Raw genomic sequence first — 25,145 nt, 5'->3', positions numbered from 1 at the left:
GTGTGCGCGTGCATGTGTGTGTGTACGCGCTTGCCTTATGTGTCTATATACAGTCAGGTCCATTAGTGTCGGCGCAGTGATGCCATTACCATATGTTCGCTTCTGTATACCGACCCAATGGATATGAACAAAAAACGTAAAAGTATAGTATTTCATCTTTAATTCAATGCATTTGAAAATACATATACAATCTAGGAAATAAATAGCAATTTACATATAGATGGACAAAATTGTTGGTACCCCTCTGTCAATGAAAGAATGCACAATGTCAAGTCAAGTTTATTTGTAAAGCCCTTAATCGCAGAAAAGTCTCCAAGGTCTTCACAAACCCACAGTTGACAGATATTACCAACATCCTCTGCTGTGGTGTATAGAAATAACTTGAATCTGAAGAAAGTCATAATTAAAAAATAAAAACCAACTAACGAAATTCCCATGCTGCTTTTCATTGTGATTCTATAGAGCCACAGAAGTGACAAGTAATTTTCTCACTCATGTTTTCAGTTTTCACATGATTTGCAAAAAGTTCAATGTGGTTCAGCAATGAAGAAAACTAGCCCCGGTGGCGAGTGGGTGTTACCTCGTCCGATGGCTAACGTTTGACTGAAGAACTCTGACCATGACCTCGGTTAAAGGCAGTCACGGCCTCGCCGACTACACTCCACTGAGACGCATTAAGCACAATTTGTAGCCTCACAGCTTCCATTGTGTGTCACTACTGTTATAGCCTATCTGTAACTTTGATAGCTGTTCACAAATGTGTCAATATCACAAAGGCTGGTGGTACATAATGTCTGTAAGAGTCTGAATTGAAAATATGACTGTTATCACTTGTCATTGTTGATTGCTGCATTATGTAATAACTTTGTTTCAGCTAGGGGTCAGCCCGCAGTATGATTCCTTTATCTGCACATTATTGTTAATATTCCCATAACTTAAGTGTTGAATGAGCTTAACTGGTAGATGATTTAACCCAAAGTCCAAAATATATAAAATAAACATGCAGAAGTATGAAGCTGTTGATTCCATAGTTTATTAGTGTAAATTAGATCACGGTACAAGCACAGTCAAACTCAAAACACAAATAGGGACATCGCTCATTCTACATCTTGTCAACTAGTCAGAAATCAAAGCTTGTTAATACATCAACAACTGTACTGTATTGATGATATACCAGCACCCAGGATTTGGACATTACAGGAAATCATTTGGCAAGACCACTGCACTTTACATACAGATCCTATCTGTATCGCTGATGCCAATTCAGCTTTGCAGCTCTGATAGCCAGAGAGGCAGCATTCAAGTCCTGCTTGCGCTAATAACAGTAATGCACTGACTCAGCACTGAGACTTTTAAGACGGGCGGTTTTGGTTCTGTGTGTGTGTGTGTTTTGTGTGGGTGAAGGATGGAGCGAAAGCTGTTTTCCATTTAGTCCACTGGCCGCATGGCCTGTCAATCATTTTCCTTTCTCCTGTCTTTACAGACACATTTCATGATAAGTTGGTGTGGTATAGATATGGTCACTTGACTGTTCACACCAGAAGATACTGGGACCTGGTGTGTGTGTTTGATTTGTGAGGCTAATGTGGTTAGCTGGACGTTGTAGCTGCAAAGTAGAGCAAATAAAAACGCCGCATCAGAGCAGTAAAAACCTTCTCTAGTCTTTAGAGCACTTAACAAAAAAAACATCACCCATACATCCATTGTCTGAACCGCTTATCTTCACGAGGGCCGCAGCCGTGCTGGAGAACATGTAAATTTCACACAGGAAGGCCAGAGCACGGGATCAAACCCGAATCTCTGCAGTCAACCAAAAGTTTTCATTTAAGAAAGATCAAGAGCTATGCTCTGAGATGTACAGAAGACTCACAGACGCAAAATTTCCTAAACATGAATAAAATAACAACTTTCTTAATTTTGTAAAAGGCTGCTGTATGTGTGAAATAAATCATCTTTCCCATAATCAACGGCCAATTTTTTAATTTTGTTTTAGTGGGGTGAAAACCTTGTGTTTTGATTTACAAAGTAAAAAGTAGTCACATCATGTGACTGTCGATTTTTTTGGATTTGAAAAGCTTTTTACCAATCAACGATGGTGTATGCCTTTGTTTTGTAAACAATTTATTAGCATATGTTCACAGATTATTCCATTACAGCTCATCATAAACAATGTACCATACGGGATACAAATTCTACGTACCCTTGCTCAAATGCCATGATTTTTGGATACAAAAAAAATTGACCAACCTAAACCCTTAATGTACTGTGTAACCTCTCAAGCTCAACTGAAAAGTGTTTTTATAAGACACAAGTAGAAATAAATAACTGAGATAATGTGGTTAACCAATAACATTCAATCCCGTGTTGAATGGGAGTCAACAAACTGCTGTTACCGTTTTAAAGAGGCCCTGATTAGTAGTGTTTTTATTCATTGTTCAAAGGTATCAGTCAGGAAGGGTACTCAAAAATGTCCAAAGCATTAGTCATACTTTTGAAATACAATGATGTCATCAGGTTGAGAAAATATAGTACGACAGTGACATTTCCAAGAACTGGATGTTCCCTCATAAGTCATTAAAAGATGAGAATAAAACGGCTCTGCCAAGAATCTGACAGCAACAGTGAAGGAGTTGCAGGAATTTCTGGCAAGTAGTGGCTCTTTAGTATATGTAGCAATCTCCCTTCTTTTTATAGTTGGGCTATGGGGAAGCGAGGCGAAACAGAAGCCTTAGACTTCCAAAGAAAAACAGCCAAGCTCTGCTGCATTTCGTAAAAATACACACTATAATCTCTCAAATGCATGTAGGGTACATTCTGGGCATAATTACATACTAATTCTATATTTTTAATTCCACTGAATAAGATATTTGGTGCAAACTTAACACGGGTCATCACAGAGAGAACACCATACATACAGTGAAGGATTTCGGAAGCGGAATCATCATCTTGTAATCTGAATAAATACGTCCATTTAAACGTAGCCCATGTTAGCACAAACCCTTCATGTTCATGTTCATGCCTGTTCGAACATCTGAACTTTATTTGGGGTTAATCAGAGGCACTTGAAATGGTAGCAGATGTGTGCTGACTCCCATTTAACAAAAATTTGAATATTACCTCAGGTGTTTATTTTTCTCCATTAAAACTTTTAAATTATTACAATTGATTGTCATTATTTTAACATGGCTAAAACCTGGCATTTGAACTTGAATGTGTAGAGTTTTTATTGCTGCTGTGCACTCCCTCCCACATTGCTAATATTTCTCCTCTTCCTTCCTGTAGGTGATGTGGGTATGCAACTTGTGCCGAAAACAACAAGAAATCCTCACCAAATCGGGGGCGTGGTTTTATGGCTCGACGCCTGGTCAGGTGCGGGCTGTGTTTGAAGGCGGGCCGCAGGGGAAGAAGGCCAAACTGCAGGACCCGTCACTATACCCTTACCAGGGTGCCTCAGGGGACTTGACACCAACGTCAGACAGAAGCAGACGTCACGGCGGGCTCCTGCCCAGACAGGCGTCCCTTGACAACGGCTCTCTGAGGTACTCTGGACATGGCGATGCACCCATAGACAGGTTAGTTTCAGAATGACATGTAATTGCAATATGCATGTGGGATTGATCATATATTCTTTAGTTGTTTTTATTAGATGCGTTCAAAATAATTATATGCTTCGTGGAGTTGTCTGGCATAAAGAACAGAAGACTTTTAATGCTAGCGCTAATGTGTGTGAGGTTGGCGCAGAGCAGTGACTCAAGCTGTGTCTCCTTGCAAGCAAGTCAAGACGCCACATATAAAACAGCTTGTGCATGGAGCCCATGAGACCTGTAAAGGAGACACAGACAGATACAGTAGCTCTCAGCAATTCTTCAACAGCCCAACCCACTCACACGTATCAGAAAAAAATATGGAGGATGTACTGTTGGCAGATAGAGGGTGAATGTTCTCTGTCTTTTTTTCTTCAAGTAAGATCACAGATTTACCTGTTTTTCTGTTTTAACTTGCTGACCAGTTCATAATGCTTTAGGGTTTCAACTTAGTTATGTACGGATGTTTTTTTGAGGATGAAAGTGAGAATGGGTAAAATTTTAACGGAACACTTGCATGGGCTCTCAGGTATTGATTTTGGTACCATGTAAGGCAGCACATGTCCACATGGTGGCTCCTTCTTCTTTCTTCTGCCAAAGTTCTCATTCTAGTAGACATTCTTCACAAAGTGTTTCCTCCTCGTTTGCTCATCATACGTGCTTACAGTCTGGTATCAGTTAGTACGAATCACCCAGAATCTTTTTTTATGTATAATCTCAGTGCTGTCTGCTTCAATAATGGGATTATGCTTCTGTACAAATGGACAGTACAATGCAAATTTATTTACTATATAGTGCATTTCACAACAGTCTTTATGAAGAAAATTTGGTGCGTTGGAGTAGAACCACTTAACATAATTCATATTTGCATACAATAGATGTCTAATTTCAGGTAGACGTCAACATCTATCAGTCACTTTCTGTTCGCATTGCAATGCAAGAAATTTGTCAGTTACAGGATTTTCGAAAATTAGGGAATCTTGAGATAGCGCTGATTCTGGATGTTAAAGAATAGTTAAACAGAACATTAAAGTTCTGCTGCGGACCAAATGTACAAATGCCAACTAAATTTGGGTGAAATGAGGCGAGGCTTTTCTTTTTATTCATTTCATGGGCATAATTGAAACAGATGTCCACTAAAGGTGTCACAGAGAAGTCTACTAAAGATAACATCCCGTCGTTCCTGCACATATAATAATAATAATAATAATAATAATAATAATAATAATAATAATAATAATAATAATAATAATAATAATAATAATAATAATAACAACAATAATAATAGTAATAATAATAATAATAATAATAATAATAGTATAGAAGATATATGGATGGATAATAATAATAACAAGAATAGAAAATCTGGCCAAGAGGCTCAAAGACAATATTGATAGTCATTATTTCATAATCACAATGTTTCATAGAAGTTTGCTTTTGCAAATAATATCCTCAGTAAATTATTACTTTATTAGTACATTAATTTTCCTTCAGTCAATTTTTTATTGCCTGTGGCAAATCAGCTTTCAAGCCACATTATCAAGAATTACTCTTCATAGAATCAGGATAATCAGGATTGTTCTTCTTGGAATCAACACTGCAGATTCCTGGAGGGACTACACAATGATACCAAATTCAGACTTTCCCATTTCTACTCGCCTTTACATTTTAGAGGCATGCAACGACAAACACGTTATAGCTGTCCAAATATTTTGTTTTGATAGCACGTTGCCTTCAAATTATACAACCTCCCCTCTCTTTTGTGAAAACAATACATACTGCTTTATTTGGGACATGATCGGTACTATTTGGACTTTGACGATAGTGTATCTGCAAATTCCAAGCATTTTGACGACAAGGATAGTGAGTAAGTGTGATCCAGTTGGCTGGTTTTGTGGAGGACACTTATTGCCCTTTTGTTGTAAAGTTGTTAAGGAACTGATTAAACTAATGTGAGAGTCTATCAGGGGTAGATGAGTAGTTAATGCCTGGGAGACTTAGTAGTTCAATTAATGTCTCTAACATTATGGAATGAAATAACATGGTATTGTTTGAGCTTGAATACTGTGTTAAGATTGAAGTGAAACACGAGATATATGTTTTATTACTGCGGTAAGGCTTCTGTGTAGGGGGCACACAATTCACTAGCAGAAAGAAGGGAGACGATACTTTGTCTCACAGGGGCCACAACGTATGATTGACGTGAGCCAAGTTTTTGGTTATACAAGCAAACAACTAATATGCAGCTATTCCAGTGACGTGAGAAAAAAGTGAGTCACAGTCAGCAATGCATGCTCAGCCATTTATTGAACAGTGTACAGTCAAGCACATAAATGCAAAATGAGAACACTCACAAGCAGCAGCTGAGACACATGTCAAGACACTCAGACTGGTCTAACCAAGTCTCCTAAAGGTACACAGCTCAGAAACACAGTTGTTGAGACTTCCAACTCATTTTACAAACAATCACTGTTGTTACAAAGTGCTGTATAAGATGGAACATAAAAAGTATTTATTTATTTATTTATTTATTTTTAGACTGTATTTCTTACAATGCAGTGCTATAACAGATTAATGGCTTTTCAATTCATTTCACAAGGGGATACAGATTTGATTGTTTATAGCTTGAAAGGTGCATGAGATGATGGCACGGTTGGTTATTGATTAATAAAGCTTTAAATTCGATGGGTCGGAATTGCTCTCGTCCAGCCTCCTCCACCCATCGCGTATATATCCGCTCGTGTCGTGAACACACAAATCCCACTTGAGAGCTGGATTTGCTGTCGGACGCCACTGCATTGAAATGGTGAGCTGATGGTGTGACCCCAGACGCGGAAAACCCCTCGACAACAGCGTGGACGCCTCTGGGGTGTTCTGCGATGTATCTGCCGCGGTGCGCCTTTGCCAGAGCGCGCAGGAGAAGAGATATGACAAAGAGTGGGTTGCATCCCAGTGCAGCAGCGCGCGCGTGCGTATGTGCGAGCGAGACGGCGTTCCTCCACAAAAATATGACTTGGATGTGAGGTAGCTCCGGGGAGGAGATGCAGCTCCCGATCGCCGTGTAGGATGGGGATGTTTCCCCACCTCAACCTTCCTGCGGGCGGACACTCGCCGATCGCAGCCCCGCGTGAGGACGTTCGTGTCACGACCAGGAGAATAAACGACGCTGTTTGGGTACCTGCAACGCATTCTTACTGCAAGTCCGAAGAATTATGACCAAAGGATCCCACCCGGAATGCGTCTCACCTAAGGATACGCTTGTCGAGGAGCTATTGGTGAAATATGGAACTTGATCGGCGTCGTCGCGTTTAATGCGCCCCGTGAGATACTAATCAACACAAACCGGGGAGAATGTGTTGAAGGGGGAGACGGAGGCTTTGGGATGTGTTGTGGGTGAAAGAAAAAAAAACTGCAAAGAGGAGAGGTGCTATCGAACGCAAAAGAAAGCAAGCAAGCAAGCAGGAGGGCGAAAATGCAGTTTGAGACATTGCGTCAGTTTTGTAGCTCGGTTCTATCCCATTTCAATGGGGCTTTCTCGGAGCCTCAGAATATCTTGCAGACTGAACTGCTGGAGCAGGCGCTGAGCAACATAGGGTGAGTGCTTCCTTAGCGAAGACTAATTTATGAGGAAGGGATTCCCCGTTACCGTGTCAAGCCAGAATTCGTGGTGGGAGGATTGTTGCGTTTATTGATTAGCAACCATGCCCGCGTAGTAGCAGCAGCCACCGGCAGAGAAGTGAGCTTGCTGCTGCTGCTGCTGCTGCTGCTGCTGCCTCTGTTCCTGGTGCTGCAGAGCTTTCTGCCAGCTAAAATCAACCATGCTGCTCTGGTGCGCTATACTTGTGGGCGCGTGCGTGGGTTGATTTAAATGTGCGTGTGTGTTTGTATCACACGCGCCGGGTACAAATAATAATCTGTTTGTAGATTGCTAGTTGCGACGTATTGCGCCTGAGTTTGCGTGTGCGTGCATGCTCCAGCGCATCACTGCTGCAGCGTGTGCGCGCTTCTCACAGGCTGTGCTGTGCGACCCGAGAGAGAAGAACATGAGGGGGTTGAAGACGGTCATCTTAGACCGGGAGTTTAACTTCAGCCCAGGAAATAAGTATCGTACACACTCCAGAGCCGCAGGGTCTCATCCAACCAACCACCCACCCACCCACACACTCAAATGCATGACATTGTGTTCATCTCGTTCCAGTATGTAAAAAAAGTTGCAAGATGACAGTTTATCTATAGTTTACACTTTATCACCTTAGTATGATCTTGCTCACCATCCTAATATAAATTAAAACGTACAGCATACCTAAAGCCACTCAACAACCGGAAGAGCTAAATATGGAGCCGAGATCCGCAATATTCAGATAGATTCGAGGCTTGCTTGCCGTTGAGAAAAAAAAAGAACCCAATTGCACCGAACAGTCATCATTACCAGCATTTTTACAAAATGTGTCCTTTCCATGTACTGTATTTTCTGCACAGTAAGGCACACCAGATTATATGGTGCACTTTAAATGAATGGCCCATTTTAAAACTTTGTCCATTTATAAGGTGCACCGGATTGTAAGGCGCACTGTCGGCTTTTGAGAAAATTGGAGGTTTTTAGTTGCGCCTTATAATGCGGAAAATACGGTAATCAATCACACAGCGAACACACAAAACAACACTCGGCAGCTGATCTAGTTTAGTTCATGGCCACCACAGTTGGAGTACTGCTTTGAATAACAACCACAGAAAATGTTGACCCAATGAAATCGAGGCTCACAAATTGTGACCGTATATCTGATCATTTCTTTTGACTGTGATTATAGAACAACATAATAGTAGTAGTAGAGTGCTCTTATCAGACTAAACAAGTTTCTGTCAGTTCCAGCTTTGAGGTTTGTGTCCAAGGTCTCTCTTTTCATTCTCTTTTTGTCCATTCCATGCCTGCTAATGGGCTGCATGCTTTTAGATTCTGGTTCCATGTATTATGCATGTGCGTCTCAGCCGAGGTCCGAATGGGAAGTGGGGATCTGTTCTTAGAAGGCCTCAATGGTTGAGTGCTCCTTACATTTAACACACACGCATATGCACGCGCAGACACACTTACACACACCACAACTTAAACCTTTTTTCATCTCCAGTGACAACTATTGTAAAACATATGAAATTAATCTTTTCATAGTTGCTTTTAAATTTTAATTAGTGATTGGTTTAATATAATGGCATTAAGGTACAACAGAATGAATGCACCACCCTGTGCTGCTCTTCATAAACTCCAAACTTATTTTGCTGTTCTTGGGTGTGCTTTTATAAGTCATCCTCCAACTCTCAACTGTTAACTTTAGTTCCCAGTATAATATTGACTTCCTCTGTGAAATTCTGAGCTTGTCAAATCTTCCCAACAACAATAATGTTGCAGTCATGTTGGGCTACTTTAACTGGTGATTTATTCATTCTGTTTTTTTGGTGTTTGGGGACATATGCTTTGTTCAAAGCAGACTTGGTAAGATGTGTTTTAAGAACAATTCAGATTAAGTAGCCTTTCTGAGTTGGCTTCAGTTCTGCACAACTTCACTAGGCATTCCTTCAAAATAAACAGAAAGAGAACTCACTTATTTTGGCTGTTGAGCGAAAAGATTAGAAGCCAAATAGAGCAAAGCAAAAAGTACCAAAATGTGGAAGGAGTATAACCCCATCTGTCAGCATAGTGACAAAGTTATAGAAGAGTCAGATGAAATAAGCGAGAGGAGAACATTGAAGGAGAAGTCATGTTTCCACTAAGTTTGGCTTGGTTCAGTTAAACTAGTTAGACTCATTTACAGCTCATTTGTTGGTAATTTCCTCTGGTTTCGTCAGTATGCTTGCACTGCTCAGCCAATCACCTCGCTCCCTTTTTGTGCTGTCCAGTTCTGTCTTGTGTATGAAGAACCAGAACACGCTTTGAAAATTCAATTATTGGAATTACTTAAAAAATGCATACATTATGTATTGTTCACTTGATGAAAATGATGAAAATGGAGGATGTGCAGTGTTGGCTTGCAGTAATGGTGGACCACATTCTATGATAGCTTTTATTATAGCCAGTAAAAAAGTGTGCAATGGCAACACAGTTACAAAGTGTGTGTCGATTCATCCTCACCATTGGAAACAATTGGAATTTTTCATTTGACATTTAATCCAAAAGACTACTTCAGTTCTGATCAACCAACTTGAACGTATCTGGTACCAATTTAGATATAGTTGTCACTCCACCAACTCTGTTATGCTCAGCCTTTTGCTGTTACCTCTGACTTTTCATGTAGTTACACTCTGCCCAGCACCCCTCAACCCCATGATGTTGTACCTGGGTGTTGGCAGGACTCAGCTACTGTAATTAAACCAGCCTTTTATTGGCTTTGTCCTCGCCAAGGGAAATGTATGCAGGAATAAGGAAGGCCCTGGTTTATTGCCTGGGCATCTAAGAGAGGAGTTTTGATGATTGCACACTGGAGAGGGGGCAAAAAGAAAAGGCCTGGAGAGAGCAATAAAGTCAAGAAGAAAGCTAAAATAAAAATGATAACAGCAACAAAGAAAGTGAATGAATAAAAGTGTAGTGAGTTACTCAAAATGTTTGAGTCCTTCTAGCTCTTCAGCTTTCATAATCATTATTCGTCATGTCTACGTGACAATTATAAACAGATTATTTTGTTCAGACAATGAAAATGACAGCTCTGAAGAAGACTGGAGTAGCAGTTGAAACTGTCAGCAGCAGGTAACAGCTAAAAAGTTTGTCTTTGTCTGAACAAAAGAATCTGTTGATAAATTCATAATCATATCTCACAAGCAAGAGACAAAAAAAATGTACATGATTGCTATCTTAAAGTGGACCATATAGTTACGTAAGCATCCTGCTGATGCCTTCAACTCTTGGTTTGCTTTACTGGATGCTAATCCCATTGACCTGCATGCTCGGTGAAATTGCCTTTGGCAGCTGTGGTTGCAGGTCTTCTCAGTCTTATAGCATCACCCCGCTACATGTACATTATGTAGAGCTCTTTCGCTGTGGCTCATTCTATGCAGTGAAACAGGACAAGTAAGGCAAAATAAAGACGTCAACAATTGAATAGACAGAAATGTTGGCCCTTGCAAAGCTCTGAAACCTGGATCCTTTTAATGTCTGTGGAGCGAAACTGATTAGTACCTCCAAGGTTGAATAGGCACGTGTGTATGCATTTGTGCATGTGAACCTTGACCTTAAAATATCATTAATGGGTGAGTGACAGTAGCGCTGGAGTTCACATGGTAAAACACCATTTCAATTTCATCATAGAGGGTACTTCCATTGCAGCTTTGCCCCAGGCCTCCCAATTCATAAATAGACTGAAGAGAAGACACAACTGTGTTCCTCCGATTGTGTTTGGGACAGCATATATGGTTGGCCGTGCGTCTGCAGTCCAAGACTTACCAGATCTATTGCTTTCTTAAATTGCTGCTTTTTGTGCTCACACAGATGTCTGATGTCATTTGTTTTTAAATAGCCAGAAGAGAGAAGATTAACTGCAGGGATGGTGCTTTTCCTTCAACCATATGCCCCAATGTATGATGTTATTTGTCAATGTCAAAAACTATTTAGTAGTTTGTAGAGAGTCTGAATTTCCCTGATTTTGCTGTTATTGCCTGCTGTCAGCGTAGGGCCTATGTGGAAGGGGAACGACATAAGTTATTTCACAAAGCATTGTTCTATGTTGCTTCTTTAGCGTAAGATATGCAACATTACAACATAATTTTTATTTCGGTTTATACGCAGGAGGCTTTGTTTTTTTTAGTATGCTTTTTGGACATGTACAGTACGCTATATGCTGTATCAATGAACGGGTCCATTTAAAAAAAAAAGTCATAAGAAAGGCACACTATTTTTGTGAAACACAAGATATGCAAATTGTAGCACGAATCAAGTTGCGCATTTTGGAATGCAAAATGGGCTAAAAATATATTATACTGTATCTTGCTTTATTACTATTTTTTAATTTTTATCATCATCATCATCACATTGTTTCATGAATGCTAAGAAGCTGCTTTTCACGTAATCCTGTCACCGTGCTGAACATCCAAAGCCATTTCATGCTCTATTTTATTGAATCACCAAAAATACACTTCAAGCAGCCATGTGATAACAGAATCATGAAAAAGCTTAACCTAATATCTGTGTCTATGCAGCCCATTGCTGTTGTCATCCATCTCATCCCTCGCTTGTTCTCAAATCCTCTTTTGGAGCACTGATGGTATTTCACAAGCTCAACGAGATTAATTATCTCCATATTTTGAAAACACTGCACCGTGTGCGGTTCCCCTGTCTGCCAGAACGTGCACAATTAGCTCAGTTCATTTGGGTTGCAAATGAGTCAGCCCTCGCGATACTTGGCGGTCTCGCCGGACCTCTTCTGCCATGCAGCGGAAAAGAGAACTCAGCCAAGGATTGATCAAAAGCCTTCTACTCTGGCAGACAGATGCTGAGTAAACAGAGAACAACAAGCTGCCCGAGCCTCCTCCTGCATCCTCTTCTGCCTTCATTAATTTTGTCTGTCTGCTGGCTAGCATAAATGAAACACTGTGTAATATTTGCTTAATCCTCAGTATTTACCGTAATTTTCGGACTATAAGTCGCACCGGAGTATGTTGCACCAGCCATAAAATGCTCAAAAAAGTGAAGAAAAACCCCATATATATGTATATAAGTCGCTCCTGAGTATAAGTCGCCCCCCCACCCAAACTATGAAAAAAACCGCCACTTATAGTCCGAAAATTACGGTACTAGCTGTTCTAGGATAATAGTTGATTTCCGGAGGTGGCTCAGAAAAGGGAGGAAGCTCAATGTAGCAAGATTAGTATATATATTATTCTGGTTGCATATCCTATATCCTACCTTGTCTGCTTCATTATGCATTATACATTCGTGGATACAAACATAAAGGATCACCACTGATTGGATCATTTGCTTAGGTCAGAAAAGCCCTTGATTCTGAGTTGTGCTCATCAAAAGTCTGGATGCGGGCTCACTGATTGAAATGTTTGACTTGTCAGTGCCACTGACCTCAGGCGAAAATGTGCCTTTGCTGAGCACACAGGTCCCAGCAAACAACGTTTTCATTAGATGAAATGGTGGCGAGAACGCTGTCCCGTACCTTACATTGTGTCCATTTGAAAAACAATATTACTGCATTGGAGTGATTTTTTTTAAATTTGTTTTCCTTATGAACGTTGTGTTCATGATATGGTTCGTCTGGCCAATTTTTCAGCGGCAGTCTAGTGCTTGTGAGGTTATTGGGGCTTATGACAAAAAGGTTAACATTTCACGCTAATCATCAGCACCTTTCATACAGCTTTTTACTTTTATTTCTGGCTCACTGTGCTTTGATACAGTGGTACTGGCAATTTTTGCATGCAGTCAATATCTGGGTAAAGTCAAAATTCCAGTTTCTGAAACATTTGGAAAATTCCATTTACATGTATGAGCGGACAGAATTATTCCACTATACTCTACATGTTAAGTGTGATCAATTGGAATGTCTCCAAACCATGACGTACGAAAAACATCAAGATGCAAATGACGTCATTTCCACAATGTGGCTCACTGGATTTATTAGATGTCTCTAATAATTTTTACTGTCACCAATGCACACCTATTGCATTTTTTTCCAGCTTTAAGTAAGGCCAGTTGGACCACAAAATCGTATTTCCATTGAACATATGCTTACATATGCATATTTGTCAAACTTAAAAGACAATATATTTTTGAAAGATGTCATTTCCCAACTATAAGATGTACTGTACATTAATACTGTAGTTGGCTGTAGTTTCAGCTTTCAATCGCATCTTTCTTAGCCTGAAGGATTAATGTGCTGAGCATTAGCAGGATTAGGTGGGAATGTCAGGAATGTCTTCTGAATATTAAGTGAGTGGAAATATAAAATAGTAGACTGGCAGTGGTAATCCCAGATGATGGCTTCATTCTCCCTTTAGAAGCAGACAAGCTGTTTAACCTGAAGCCCATCATCATTTGTCAGCAATAATTGTACAAGTAAAGGCGTACTGCTCACCTTGATCAGACCTCCATATCCCTACTTTTCGCTAACAAGATTTCAATTCCTGCAGCTCATCTACCCCTTAATTCATAGCCACCTTACGTACGGACTAGTGTGAAGGGTCCAGCCTGGCCCGGCCACACAGTTCCACTCCAGAGATGTTATTTTGGTTGGCAAAAATTATTAAAGCCTCCTCTGACTCACCCTTCAGCTTTTTCATTACCTACCCACTTATATGGCCAGAGAGCCAGACAGTCACTGCCTCTGATTTCAAATGCAGCTTGCTCATTGACATGAAAACTGCATACTTAGCAAATCCAAAAGAGTTAGTGCGTGCCGGTGCTAGAGTGTGCCTGTGTCCCTGTGTGAGAGAGAACAGAAATTGCTTTCTATTCCTTTAGTATCCTGGAACAAGGTAGTATAAAAAAAAACATTCAAAATGTGTTACACTATATCCAGTAACAGCAAAAGGAGAATACCTGATACTATATTTGAAAAGGACCCAAGTATGAAAATAGAATCTCTAGGTAAATTGTGCAATTTCCTGCAGAAAGCTCTTCTGTAAAAAATGATGACTTCTTGTGGCACTAGTTAACTGCACTGGCTAATGCAAATCTATTTGACTGTTGGATAGGATTCCTGTCATCTATGCAGTCTGCTGGTATCCACTGCTTGGTGGGAAATACTGTACAGAGATCCCGGCCACTTTTTTAGGGTGGCCGCAACCAATAAATTTCAGAGTCAATAACAGACTGTTTAAGTGACTGATTATATCCTGCATGAGACGCAAATGTGTTATGGCAACAAAGTCAACAGTTACAGAATAACAATAATCATCCGTGGGAATGTTACTGCAGGGCATACTGTACATATTTCCATGTTCAGTGTAGCGCTTCAGTATTGAAATCAGTCCTACAAAGATTTAGTTGTGATGTGTTGTTTCACATCAACTCAGGTGTTTATACAATTATTGTTTGGAAAGTCATCACACAATCAACATGTTTGCAATATGTATTATTATTATTACAAGAAAGTAATTTCAGATTTAGTATGTTTTTGTTCTAGAAACACATTACATATCCAATTGAGTAGCAATTCACTTGAGACACTTCCAAGGCGAGCAAATCGTATTACATTAAAAATCGAGTGTTTGGAAAGCACCGAATGTTCTCCTTCTTCTCAGGGTTTGACAGGGTTTGTTCAAGGTCGCAATTTTGAACTTGTTCAAAATTTCCTTGTGACATGAAAACAAAAACTGTTGGTGAACGTCTGGCAAAAGGTTTGCACACATCCGTGACCTTGAACAAACAGGGGACTATGATTTGAACAAGCATTATGCTACCGTCGCCAACAATGGAAAATGTTCGCACCTCGGTCGGAGCAGGACTTAACTTCAACAACGACAGGTGTACGGATAGATAATGTCATGTTCTTTGTTGCTCTCTACTGTCAAAATGTACAAGCTCTATGTTGGTGTAAATGATTAGTGAATTGAGATGGTTACAGACGCATGGAGCTTCCATTGTAGATTAAAAATGTTTGAAATTCAAACTATTTCTATGTTCGAACCTGTTTTCACGTACGTTTTGTGTTTTTGTATGTTAAACGGATTTTCCAGTCATTTTTTATTTATTTTTTTACTTCACATTGGCAGTTCCTCGCTAATGGAGACGGTAAATGAATATATCCAAGATCTTTGTCACGATTCGTCCCCGGTTGCTTAATTATGTCTGTTACCATGGTTTCTGTTTGCGTCGTCCCTCCCCTCCTGTCTCACCTCAATCAATGTAACTAACCACAGTCACCTGCCTTTTGTTACCTGTTTTGTATTTAGGTCCTGTCTGCCCCTCGCTGCCGGTCGGATCATTGTTGTCGTCATGTCTTGATGTCTTCCCGCCTGTAGTCTTCTTGTCTCAAGTCCCAGTCAGTCAGTCCAGTTATTGTTTTGTCAAGTTGTGTCAGTTTGCCTCTTGAGTTTGCTCAATAAGACCTGGTCCAAACTGCATTTGGTCGCCCTGCTCCATCCGTTCCATGGCAATCTCAAATCTCAATCTCAGGGCTGACATGCTCACTCTTGGCTTGGTAAGGTGTTGTATTAAGTTTCAGCAGAAAGAGATTTGTTTATGCATTGTGACCTTTTCAGTGTGATAAAAAAATCTGTGTATATGTTGTTTGCTCTTCTAACCTTTTTCTGCAAAGAGGAATAGCAAACAGCAGTGTACCAGTTGTGGCTTGTATCTAATTTGATGGCACAGTCTATTGGGGCTTGGCCTACTTAGAATGCGAGCTGCATCTCTTCTTTAAAAGGAGACCTTACAGGCAGTGCAGTGCGGAGCAGAGGCTAACCATAAACAGTATAAACAACAAGAACACAGAAGGTGCTGCTTGATGTGCTTATGGAAGGGAGAATGTTTTAGCAGCGATGTGTAAGCATGGGAGGCTCTCTGCCTTCCTGCCCATGCATGTGAACAATCAGAACTAATTATTCAAATTATTTTTCCATTGTAGTTATCTCTTCTCTACTTTACAATGATTTTCTTTTTCAATCCAATAATGCCAACAGTGTCCACATTAAAATGAATAATTTGTGTATTACCTGTTCAAATACTTAAGCAAGAATGGAACAGAGGCTTTGCAATTTTAGTGACTCCAACGACCACATGAATATTTATTGCCAATGTAGCCTTGACACAAACGACAGTTTTGTCTTTACAATGGCAATATACGTACTTTATCAGACATGTGACATATTTAGTCTTTCTAATTGGATAGAAGACCAATTCAAAAGCACAGTCGAGCCCCAAAGTACCTTGTTGTTTCCAGGAGGTGGCAGTTTTGAGCTCAACTGGCACGATTTATACAATCATTGCCATGGGTAGTCTCTTCCCATAATGTCAACACATGATCTGCATCCCTTGCACTATCCGCAAAAACTTAACTATAACTTTCCTAGAGATTGAAGTTGACATACAGACATAGACTGTGGAGGAGGAGGAGGAAAGAGGAGTTATTGTTGGTGAGGGTCATCAGCACCGTTGATTTCTTTGGAGACACATCCGTGGAAAGTTCCTCGGAATTATATTCAGCGGATTCCTCTAAGAGTGCAAGATGAGTGAAAGCTGCTGAGGTGGTCTTTTTTTTGTTTTGTGGTGCTTAACGGCGACCTCGTAAATGGACGTCTAGTGAGAGGTCCTCCTTCCTCTTATCATGGATGGATGGATATAGATTATAAAGGCTAGATGGATGGATGGATATAGATTATAAAGGCTAGATGGATGGATGGATGGATTTATGGAAATTAACACTGTGTGACCAGTAGCAAGATATAGAACTTCAAACCACACATATGTATAATTCCACACGATTCATGATTATGACCTTTATGTACTTTTGTGTTTAAAGTTCTTTAAATGAGAAATTAGTTAAGCTAAAAAGTAAGACCACCAGCAAGCTTACATGAGTGGTGTCTTTCTTCTTCAGGGTATCATCTTGGGAAAAGGTTAATCTTTCTTTTAATTAGTCCATTAAATTTAAGGCTAAATGGGTTTGAATAACCTCCATGTAAAAAAACTTCCCCACTGTGTTTGCAAGTCCACATTCCTAAAGTCTCCCAAGTACATAGTGACCTCAAAGTTTTCTTGTCCAGCTTTACTCTTGCTGCCTTGCACCATTAATATCCGTGGTATGTGGCTTGACTGTTGAAGAAGCAGAACCCAATGTCCCTAAACTGTGACAGCGTCAAATGTCAGCACTAAGTGGACCTGATGTGCAGGACTGAAATAACGAACAAATCTTCACAGGACAGGTTGTACTTGAGTAGGAGGAGTTGCAAAACCATCCTTTCACTTTACTAAGAAACCATTTTTTCCATCTGTGAAGAAGGCTTTTGACTTTCCAACTAATTAAAACGTACATATTTAAGGAAAGTATGTTTTTGTAGTTATAATAAAAAAGTATATATATATTCATGATTTTGGGTTTTTCATGCGTCATGGTGCTCACAAAAGCCGCTACTTCCTGTATCTTTAAGTAGTGTTTCCTGTTTTGTGATTTACCATGTTACCTTTACAAAGCAACTTCAGCTCGGTACTCATTATTGCTCAGAATAGTTTGTTTCCACTCAGTGTTGATTTGAGTGTTGATAGTAATAACGTGTCTGAATATTACATTAAAGGAAAATTTTGATCTGATATTTGGCACCTCATACACAGCCCTAATGGCTGAGCAAGCCCTACTTAACCTCCACCCTTGTAAGTGCTGTATCAACAACATGCCATCATGTGATTCCCCAAATCAGTCCCAGCCAGCCTCCCTTGCAGCGCAGAGTCAACGTTTTGTGAAGAATAAGGCAAATGGCGGGTACGCAGACCAGAGAAACATGATTGGACAATCACAGAAAGAGATGTGAAATCAATTTTGGAGTGTAACATATCGACCACACACAGTCAATCTTGATACATGTGCACTCATCCCCACAGAATAAACCAGAGCTAGCTCAAACCAGGCCACTGAAAACCAGCTACATCATCAAAGTGGCAAGCCTAGGAGACGTACAGTATTTGCATAAATGTAATGCATGGAAATGATGAGCTAGAGAATTCTTCACCCACCTGAACTTCCAATCTCTGTCTACCCCTCCTCTTTCTCTTTTCTATTGACTCTGTACCAAGCATACATTATTTTTATAAAACCAAGGAAACTATAAAGGACTTCATACTGAATTAGATGAAATTGCATATGCTTCTCTTGTGATTGGTGATGTTGTTCTTTCTGCCTGGTCAAGAGACAATGCTGCTTGACCTCTACCCATTCCTAGCAGTCAAATGATGATGATTTTAAAGTCGAAACTGAGCTCTCTTTAAAATCACGAGGAGCTTTTTAAGCAAGGTTATAATTTGTGCTACCCAGCCGTATACAGTAAGGTGCAGGAAACTGTCTGTGCAGCAGAGTGGCAGAAAAAAAGCAGGTCATGCTGATGCAACAACAGTAGTTGCTGAGACGTAACATGGTTTTATCATATATGGTAATGCTGATGCTTGGATTCATCTCTTTTATTTCGAATGGTCTTATAGTTACACAGAATTATTCAAGGAATAAGTAATGATGCATCACTGTAAATGGGTCCTTATTGCTTCGATTGACTTTAATGCCTGAGCTCACAGGCGCATTCAGTTTCCTGCTGTCTTATTTCAATAGTGACCATCCCAAGAAGTATTGCTGTCATAAATAGAGCAGGTACCCTTCTCAAGGAAGGAGATTTCCAATAGGATGCCACTCATTTAGGATAGGCAGAGAGCACAGAGCTGGGGTCACGAAGGCAATTCAAGAGTCAAACAGATGGCAGTTGTGATAGTTTTCATCATGGAACATTTGGGAAAAGACTACAAGTGCAAAATGAAGTTTCATTTAATGGGATTTGAGTTATTGGGAGGGAAAAAAAAATCAATTATTCTGATATTTTGGGGGAACTGCATCAAAGCCTTGTTTTAATTTAATTTGACCTCAGTTTAGCACACCTAGAAAATTGCTCTGAGAGAAGCCATCAAACCGGAAGTCTTGTCACTTGAAAGAATGAAAAGAATGTCTATGCCTGGCAAACCTTGGCGTTGTCATGTAGGAATGCCACTTTCCCTTTTCCTGCCCTTGTTATTGTTAGCGTTGTCTTTTTGTTCTGATTAATGAAGTGACACGGTCAATGCAGTGTCACAGCAGAGGATTTATGTCATTAACTCACAATAGGATCGGATTTTATTTCCACTCTATGAATTGCATGGCTCTTTGTTGTTCAGATAATTGACTCCCCGGATGATCTGCTGGATAGTACACAACCCACCTCCTTTTCTGACCTGTGTCTCAGCCTGTGGTGACATCACATCTGCATCTTGCCATATAAGGGAATGTGATGGAGGGGGAACATTACTGTGCGCTTTGTGACTCAATTGCTGCAGCAGTGAGACTTCAGTGCTGCATTTTAGGCATCCTGCTGCTTCCTGCCTAAGCCTCGTGCAGTGGATCCATTTTTAGCTGGAGGACATGGCTTACTGGCAATGTCCCTTTGAAAATTTCTTACAAAAAAAAAAACTTACACCGTCAGCTGATAGTCCTCTGTTCTGGTTTGTGAGCCGGAGTGAATATGAACTAATAGCTGTTTGTTGGCTACATGACGAGTCTGTATTAAGACAGTAAAGACACAAGGCTAAATGAGATTGGTGAAATGATGTTTGTCTTAATGTGTTTGCTCTGCAAAGTTAAAGTTGTTTTCGGTAATATTCATGTGCTACAGCTCTATGTGCGTGTGTACTCTCTGGGCTTTCAAGATCACCTAATTGGGAGGGATAGGAGGAAGTCATAAAGACTGAGTCAGCCCCAATGGAAGAATTCCATTAAGTAGCAAATTAAACAAACATAAACAGAAATATGATGAATAAATCCTATCTCACAAATATTCATGGACACATCTGAACATAAACACACATCTCATAAATGTAAATTCATCACTCACATACCACGAGTATTAAATATGCTCTCGGACTATAGTTTGTCCCTTCAAACTCTATTTAATATTTATTATTCTTGCTGCTGTTAGAATGAACAGCTTCCATCCATATATCATGTAGATATTGAATTGATTCTATACAATGAAAAAATATGCTGTGTAAAATATCGGATGTTTCTGTGTCGTATTTCAAAAGTACTTTATCGCAAATGCACATGTTAAAGCAAGAAGCAATTATTATTATTATATGCAAATGGTATGCTTCTTATCCACAGGAAACGAAGTCCGTCTGCATCCAGGGATCCAAACCAAAAATACGACCAAAGGGAGGGGAGTGACCATTCGCAGTATGCCCCGACAGACGGAAGCATGCCCAGATCACCGTCTGACTATGGGGATGGGGACCCTCGGCGGGCTCCGCGGGGCCCACACTTGTACCCGGAAGTAAATGCAGCGTGGATTGGCTACAGGGACCGGCAGGGTCCTGGACGCTGGCACTCCCAGGAGTACCCTTTGGACCAGGAGCTAGATGGGCCGCACAATGAATATGAGCTCCAGAGGCAACGGCAGGAGGAGTTCCAGACGCGCTATCGCAGCGACCCTAACCTGGCACGCTATCCTGTCAAGCCGCAGCCCTACGAAGAGCAGATGAGAATGCATGCGGAGGTGGGACGCCTGAGGCATGAGCGACGTCACAGTGATGTCTCGCTAGCTTACACTGAACAGGATGACCCAGGACCCATCCGGCTGTCACGTCAACATCTCACTGAGCGCCGTCCACCTATGGTGGGACAGCGATCTTACTCTGTTGACCGCTCCTCCCCGGGCCCCATGGGTCCTGGCCTTGGAGGCCACAGAACATCAAACCACAGCCCCCCAACACCTCGCCGCAGCCCGGTGCTAGGTGACCGATCTGGCGATCTTCGAAGAGGTGACATGAGCGGAGGAGGGGACTCTATGAGGAGACAACATCACTTGGACCCCAATTCAGCTGTTCGCAAGACCAAGAGGGAGAAGATGGAAAGCATGTTGAGGAATGATTCTCTGAGCTCAGATCAGTCGGAGTCGGTACGTCCTCCGCCCCCGAAGCCCCACAAAACCAAAAAGGGAGGGAAAATGCGGCAGGTGTCACTGAGCAGCTCGGAAGAGGAGCTGGCAACTACGCCGGAGTACACCAGCTGTGACGATGTGGAGATAGAGAGTGAGTCAGTCAGTGAGAAAGGTACGTACAGAACACACCCCTTAAGCGTCACTCTTTCTGTATTTACTGTGCTTTTTTCCCTGCAACTGCAATTTAAACTCCATTCTAATTTTAACAGCATAATGGCTTTTTTTTTTTCAGAGAAGGCAGATTTGGTGATTGTTCTTTCTTGTTCATGTTAATCGTGTTTATATAACTGTAGCTGTCAGATATAACCTTCAGTTTCTGCATTCTTACTGTCTTGTTAAATATGTTAAGGGCTCATTGTTTTCCTTTGCACAAAAAAAACATTTGGTTCCTTTTATAAAATAATTCTGCATATTCAAGACTACACTTGCATTCATAAGTAAGGTATACTTGACATTCTATCACCATAGCAACTTGTCAAGAACACCAGAGATGGAAAACATTGAGTCTACATGGGCTCTCAAGCGCGTGCGTGTGCGCGTGTGTGTGTTGGTGTACCCGTTAAAATGACAGTTTGACAGTTTGTTTGGTGCAGCCAATAATAATTGACAAGCTAAATACAAAAACCACAATACCTCATCCCTTGAAACATGCTAACCAGTTGACTACCGTGCCGCCCTGCAATTGATAATTGTTCTAAACTCGTTCAGCCCCCGCCAATATAGTCTCAATCTTGCATTGTTTTATTATGTAACTGTTGTGCTCCCTGACAGGCATACACCATACTGGTGATACATTATTGATGTGGGGCTTTCCAGGCAGCCACTAAAACTCAGTAGTGAGGCCGATTTTGGGTCAGTGTTTGTGTTGGTTCTTTCTCCACGTGTCTGTCACCTACACACCAAAAAATAATGTAGGATTTAAATTGCATGTGATGCTATTAGAATGTTTTTTTCTGCCATCTTACATGGATTTATTATAAATGTAATTACTGAATCATTTGGCTAACGTATTAATGTATATTCATTTTATTTTTAAAATACAGAATAATGAGGTGTAATTCTCTAATAGCAATAACATTGTAAAGATGACAGGGTTCATGATCCTTATTATCCTCACAATGATATTGACCATGATTCTTGTAAGCTCCAAAATTGACCTTGACTCTTTTATACTGCAGCCAAAGCAAAACTAAAACAATCAACCTGCACCAAAGGCCAGATCGGCAAAGAGACAGAAAAGAGAGCGCAAAGCACCTTTTGGCCATATGTGGTCTGTCAGCATCTCAGGGTTTGTGCACTCAGCTTGCCCGGGTGAGGAGATGAGATGTAATAGCAGGCTAAGCGGGGCACTTTTTATACTCTCAAACCTCCAAAACCCCAAGGGTGCTCCTGGAGGGAGGAGGATTTGATGGAATGTGAAGAAGGGGGGGCGTCAGGAGGCGAGAGGGTGTGCCAGCTGTAATGGGTCTGCCTCGTGCCTGTGAGAGCTGGTTACTGATTTACCGCTATGAACCTCTCCCTGTGTTTTACTCTTTATTGATTCCCCTGACACGCAGTCTCATAATAGTGCCGAACAGACAGAAAAGGGGACTTGTTGGCTAACTACAGCAGTGAGGTGGGCGTTGTGCAGTGATAGCCAAACATTCATAATGATTCATGGCTGTGGAAATCACAGTGTAGCTGTTAGACAACTTGTAACCATTTCTCTTAACTAATCGGTGCTAGTGTAGCGGTTCACTTGCTTGACTCAGTAACATCATGGATGTAAGTGTGAATAGTGGCTTCTCTCGACATGAGTGAATTGCAATCAATCCAGGGTGACCTCCGACTTAGGTTCCAGCTCCCTGCGCGCAAGCGTGTGCAGTTTAATTGGGGTAACACTATCACCTTGGTAACATACTGTACACAGTTTCACACATGCCACTCTTCTGCACCTCTTGAGTTATAGTAAAACCAGCATCAATAATTAATGATCCAATTAATAGTTTACACTGTTTTTTATTGAGCTGTCAAAGTGATGGAGAGCATGCTGGTGGTGAACTCCACCACCGCCTGCACTTTGCCTTCATCCTGAATCAGCACTATGTGGTGCCTAGGAGTCAGGGCCAACAAGCAGGGCTGGGCGTAGACTGCTGATACTCACAATTCACTGCCATGATGAGTTTCCTCACCCCTTGAAAAATACACAGTGCGTTGTTGGGCATCAGTGCCCAATTTTGGGGTGTCACTGTTAATAAAGCTTGAGGAGAGAATACTACAAGGCCCTCTGTGTTTTTTAACAGTTGTACACGATGGCCTTGGAAAAGCAGTATTGTATATTGTAACAGTGTATATTAATATAACTTCAGGTTATAGTAATTTAATATAACAGAGCCAGTACGAGACAAACAAATACAATACAGATAACATCTTCCAGTCTCAAGATTTTGGTGACGTTATTGGTGTGTTTGTAGGATTTCATTTGGTCAGTTCATCCAGAAGAACTTGCAAGATTTATGCATCTATTCATTTTTTAGACCACTTATCCTGTTCAGGGTCAGAAGAAGCTGGAGCCTAAAGACGGACGACACCCTGTGCTAGTCGATTGTCAGACACTGTCACATGCACACCGTGACTGGGTAGAGATTGAACTCCTGCCCTACACTTCTATACTATGTGCAAAATCAAATTAGTTGGGTCGGTTGGGACAAAGGAGTGGAGGCAAACACCTTATTGGGTAATGAATTGATCAAGACCATATTGTCCATACAGTGCAATGTGATTTTAGAGCAATTATGTGAATCGTTCATCTGCCAAAGAAAAAGTCTGGCCTCAGGCAAGGGATATATTCACTGGAGTTTGTCTAGCATGCTGAAATACTCTCCAGTGTTTAGACTGCTGACACAAAAGCAGCTGGGGAGCATAATCACTGTTGTCAGCTGTTGTTAGAGGGTCACAGAGGCTAATGCCTTTCAAGGGAAAGTGTTTTATCAAAATGCATAATTTGCTTTCACGCTAACATCTGATGGCTGCAAGGATAGTTTTAATGATTGTGATGATGATCCTTTCTCACTACTCTGGAGAAGACAACCATGTCTTCTAACAATGAACTTTTATGGATCTTTGGTCTGAGCCCATCGTAAGTGTAGTAATAGGTGAGTTCGGCCCTAATCAATTAATAACAAAGATCAATCGATCTATACCGAGAATCTCAAGGAGAAACAAGATTAGCCAGTACTTTATGGTTTAAAAATGTTTCTCATGCTCTCTCTGTCTCGTGGCATGAATGAGTTATCGCCACTGAATGGTTCTTGATTGGTTAACTGCTGTTATAACTGTCCATATATGTACCATGGGTCTTCCCCTTCAATGAAAAAAAGCTGTAATCGGAAGCCCATCTTTTATAGCTGCCCTTTGTGCACTTTAAATTGAGGTCAGTTAGCCTGTGTGCCGCTGTCATTTGAAGCCAAAGTTGAACATGAGAAGAGATTCCCCTTCTGTTGTGATGATGAAACGATAGAAGCATGGTTACGTTTACAAATGATTGCTTGCTTATGTTTATAGTAGTAGTATCGACAGGTGCCTTTCATACCTGTGTCGTAAATTCAAATTAATTTAAAGGGCTCAAAGTTATCCGTTTGTCTGTTCCTGAAGTGTTTTTTTGTGACTTTATGCACGTATTAATCCTACTTTCTGACTAATCAGAGTATGAGAGAAAAAGCAAGACATTACATTTACCATACACATTCCCATACTCATACTCTTTGCGTACTTCGAAGAATGTAGAAGGTTGCTGAAAGTTGCACGTTTACTGAAATCTTCATTTGTTCAACACAACCAAAAGTTCTTTTTCCATCAATGACTCAAATGGCTCAGTAACAATGGTGAGGACTGTCACGGAAGCAAAATAATCCACATGCACACATTGATTGA

General features: G+C 40.8%; 1 protein-coding gene across 1 annotated transcript in view; it reads left to right on the top strand.

Moving 5' to 3' along the window:
• Window positions 1–25,145, top strand: part of rims2a (regulating synaptic membrane exocytosis 2a) — an 88,627-nt gene that overhangs the window by 20,507 nt on the left and 42,975 nt on the right. The window contains exons 3-4 of the mRNA XM_061289416.1: window positions 3,283–3,572; window positions 20,399–21,345. Of these exons, the coding sequence (XP_061145400.1) occupies window positions 3,283–3,572; window positions 20,399–21,345 (1,237 nt within the window). The remainder of the gene's footprint in view (window positions 1–3,282; window positions 3,573–20,398; window positions 21,346–25,145) is intronic.

This window comes from Syngnathus typhle, linkage group LG10 (genome assembly GCF_033458585.1).
Source record: "Syngnathus typhle isolate RoL2023-S1 ecotype Sweden linkage group LG10, RoL_Styp_1.0, whole genome shotgun sequence".
Lineage (NCBI taxonomy): Eukaryota > Metazoa > Chordata > Actinopteri > Syngnathiformes > Syngnathidae > Syngnathus > Syngnathus typhle.
Note: the sequence above shows the minus strand (reverse complement) of the source record. Positions and strands in the feature narration are given on the sequence as shown.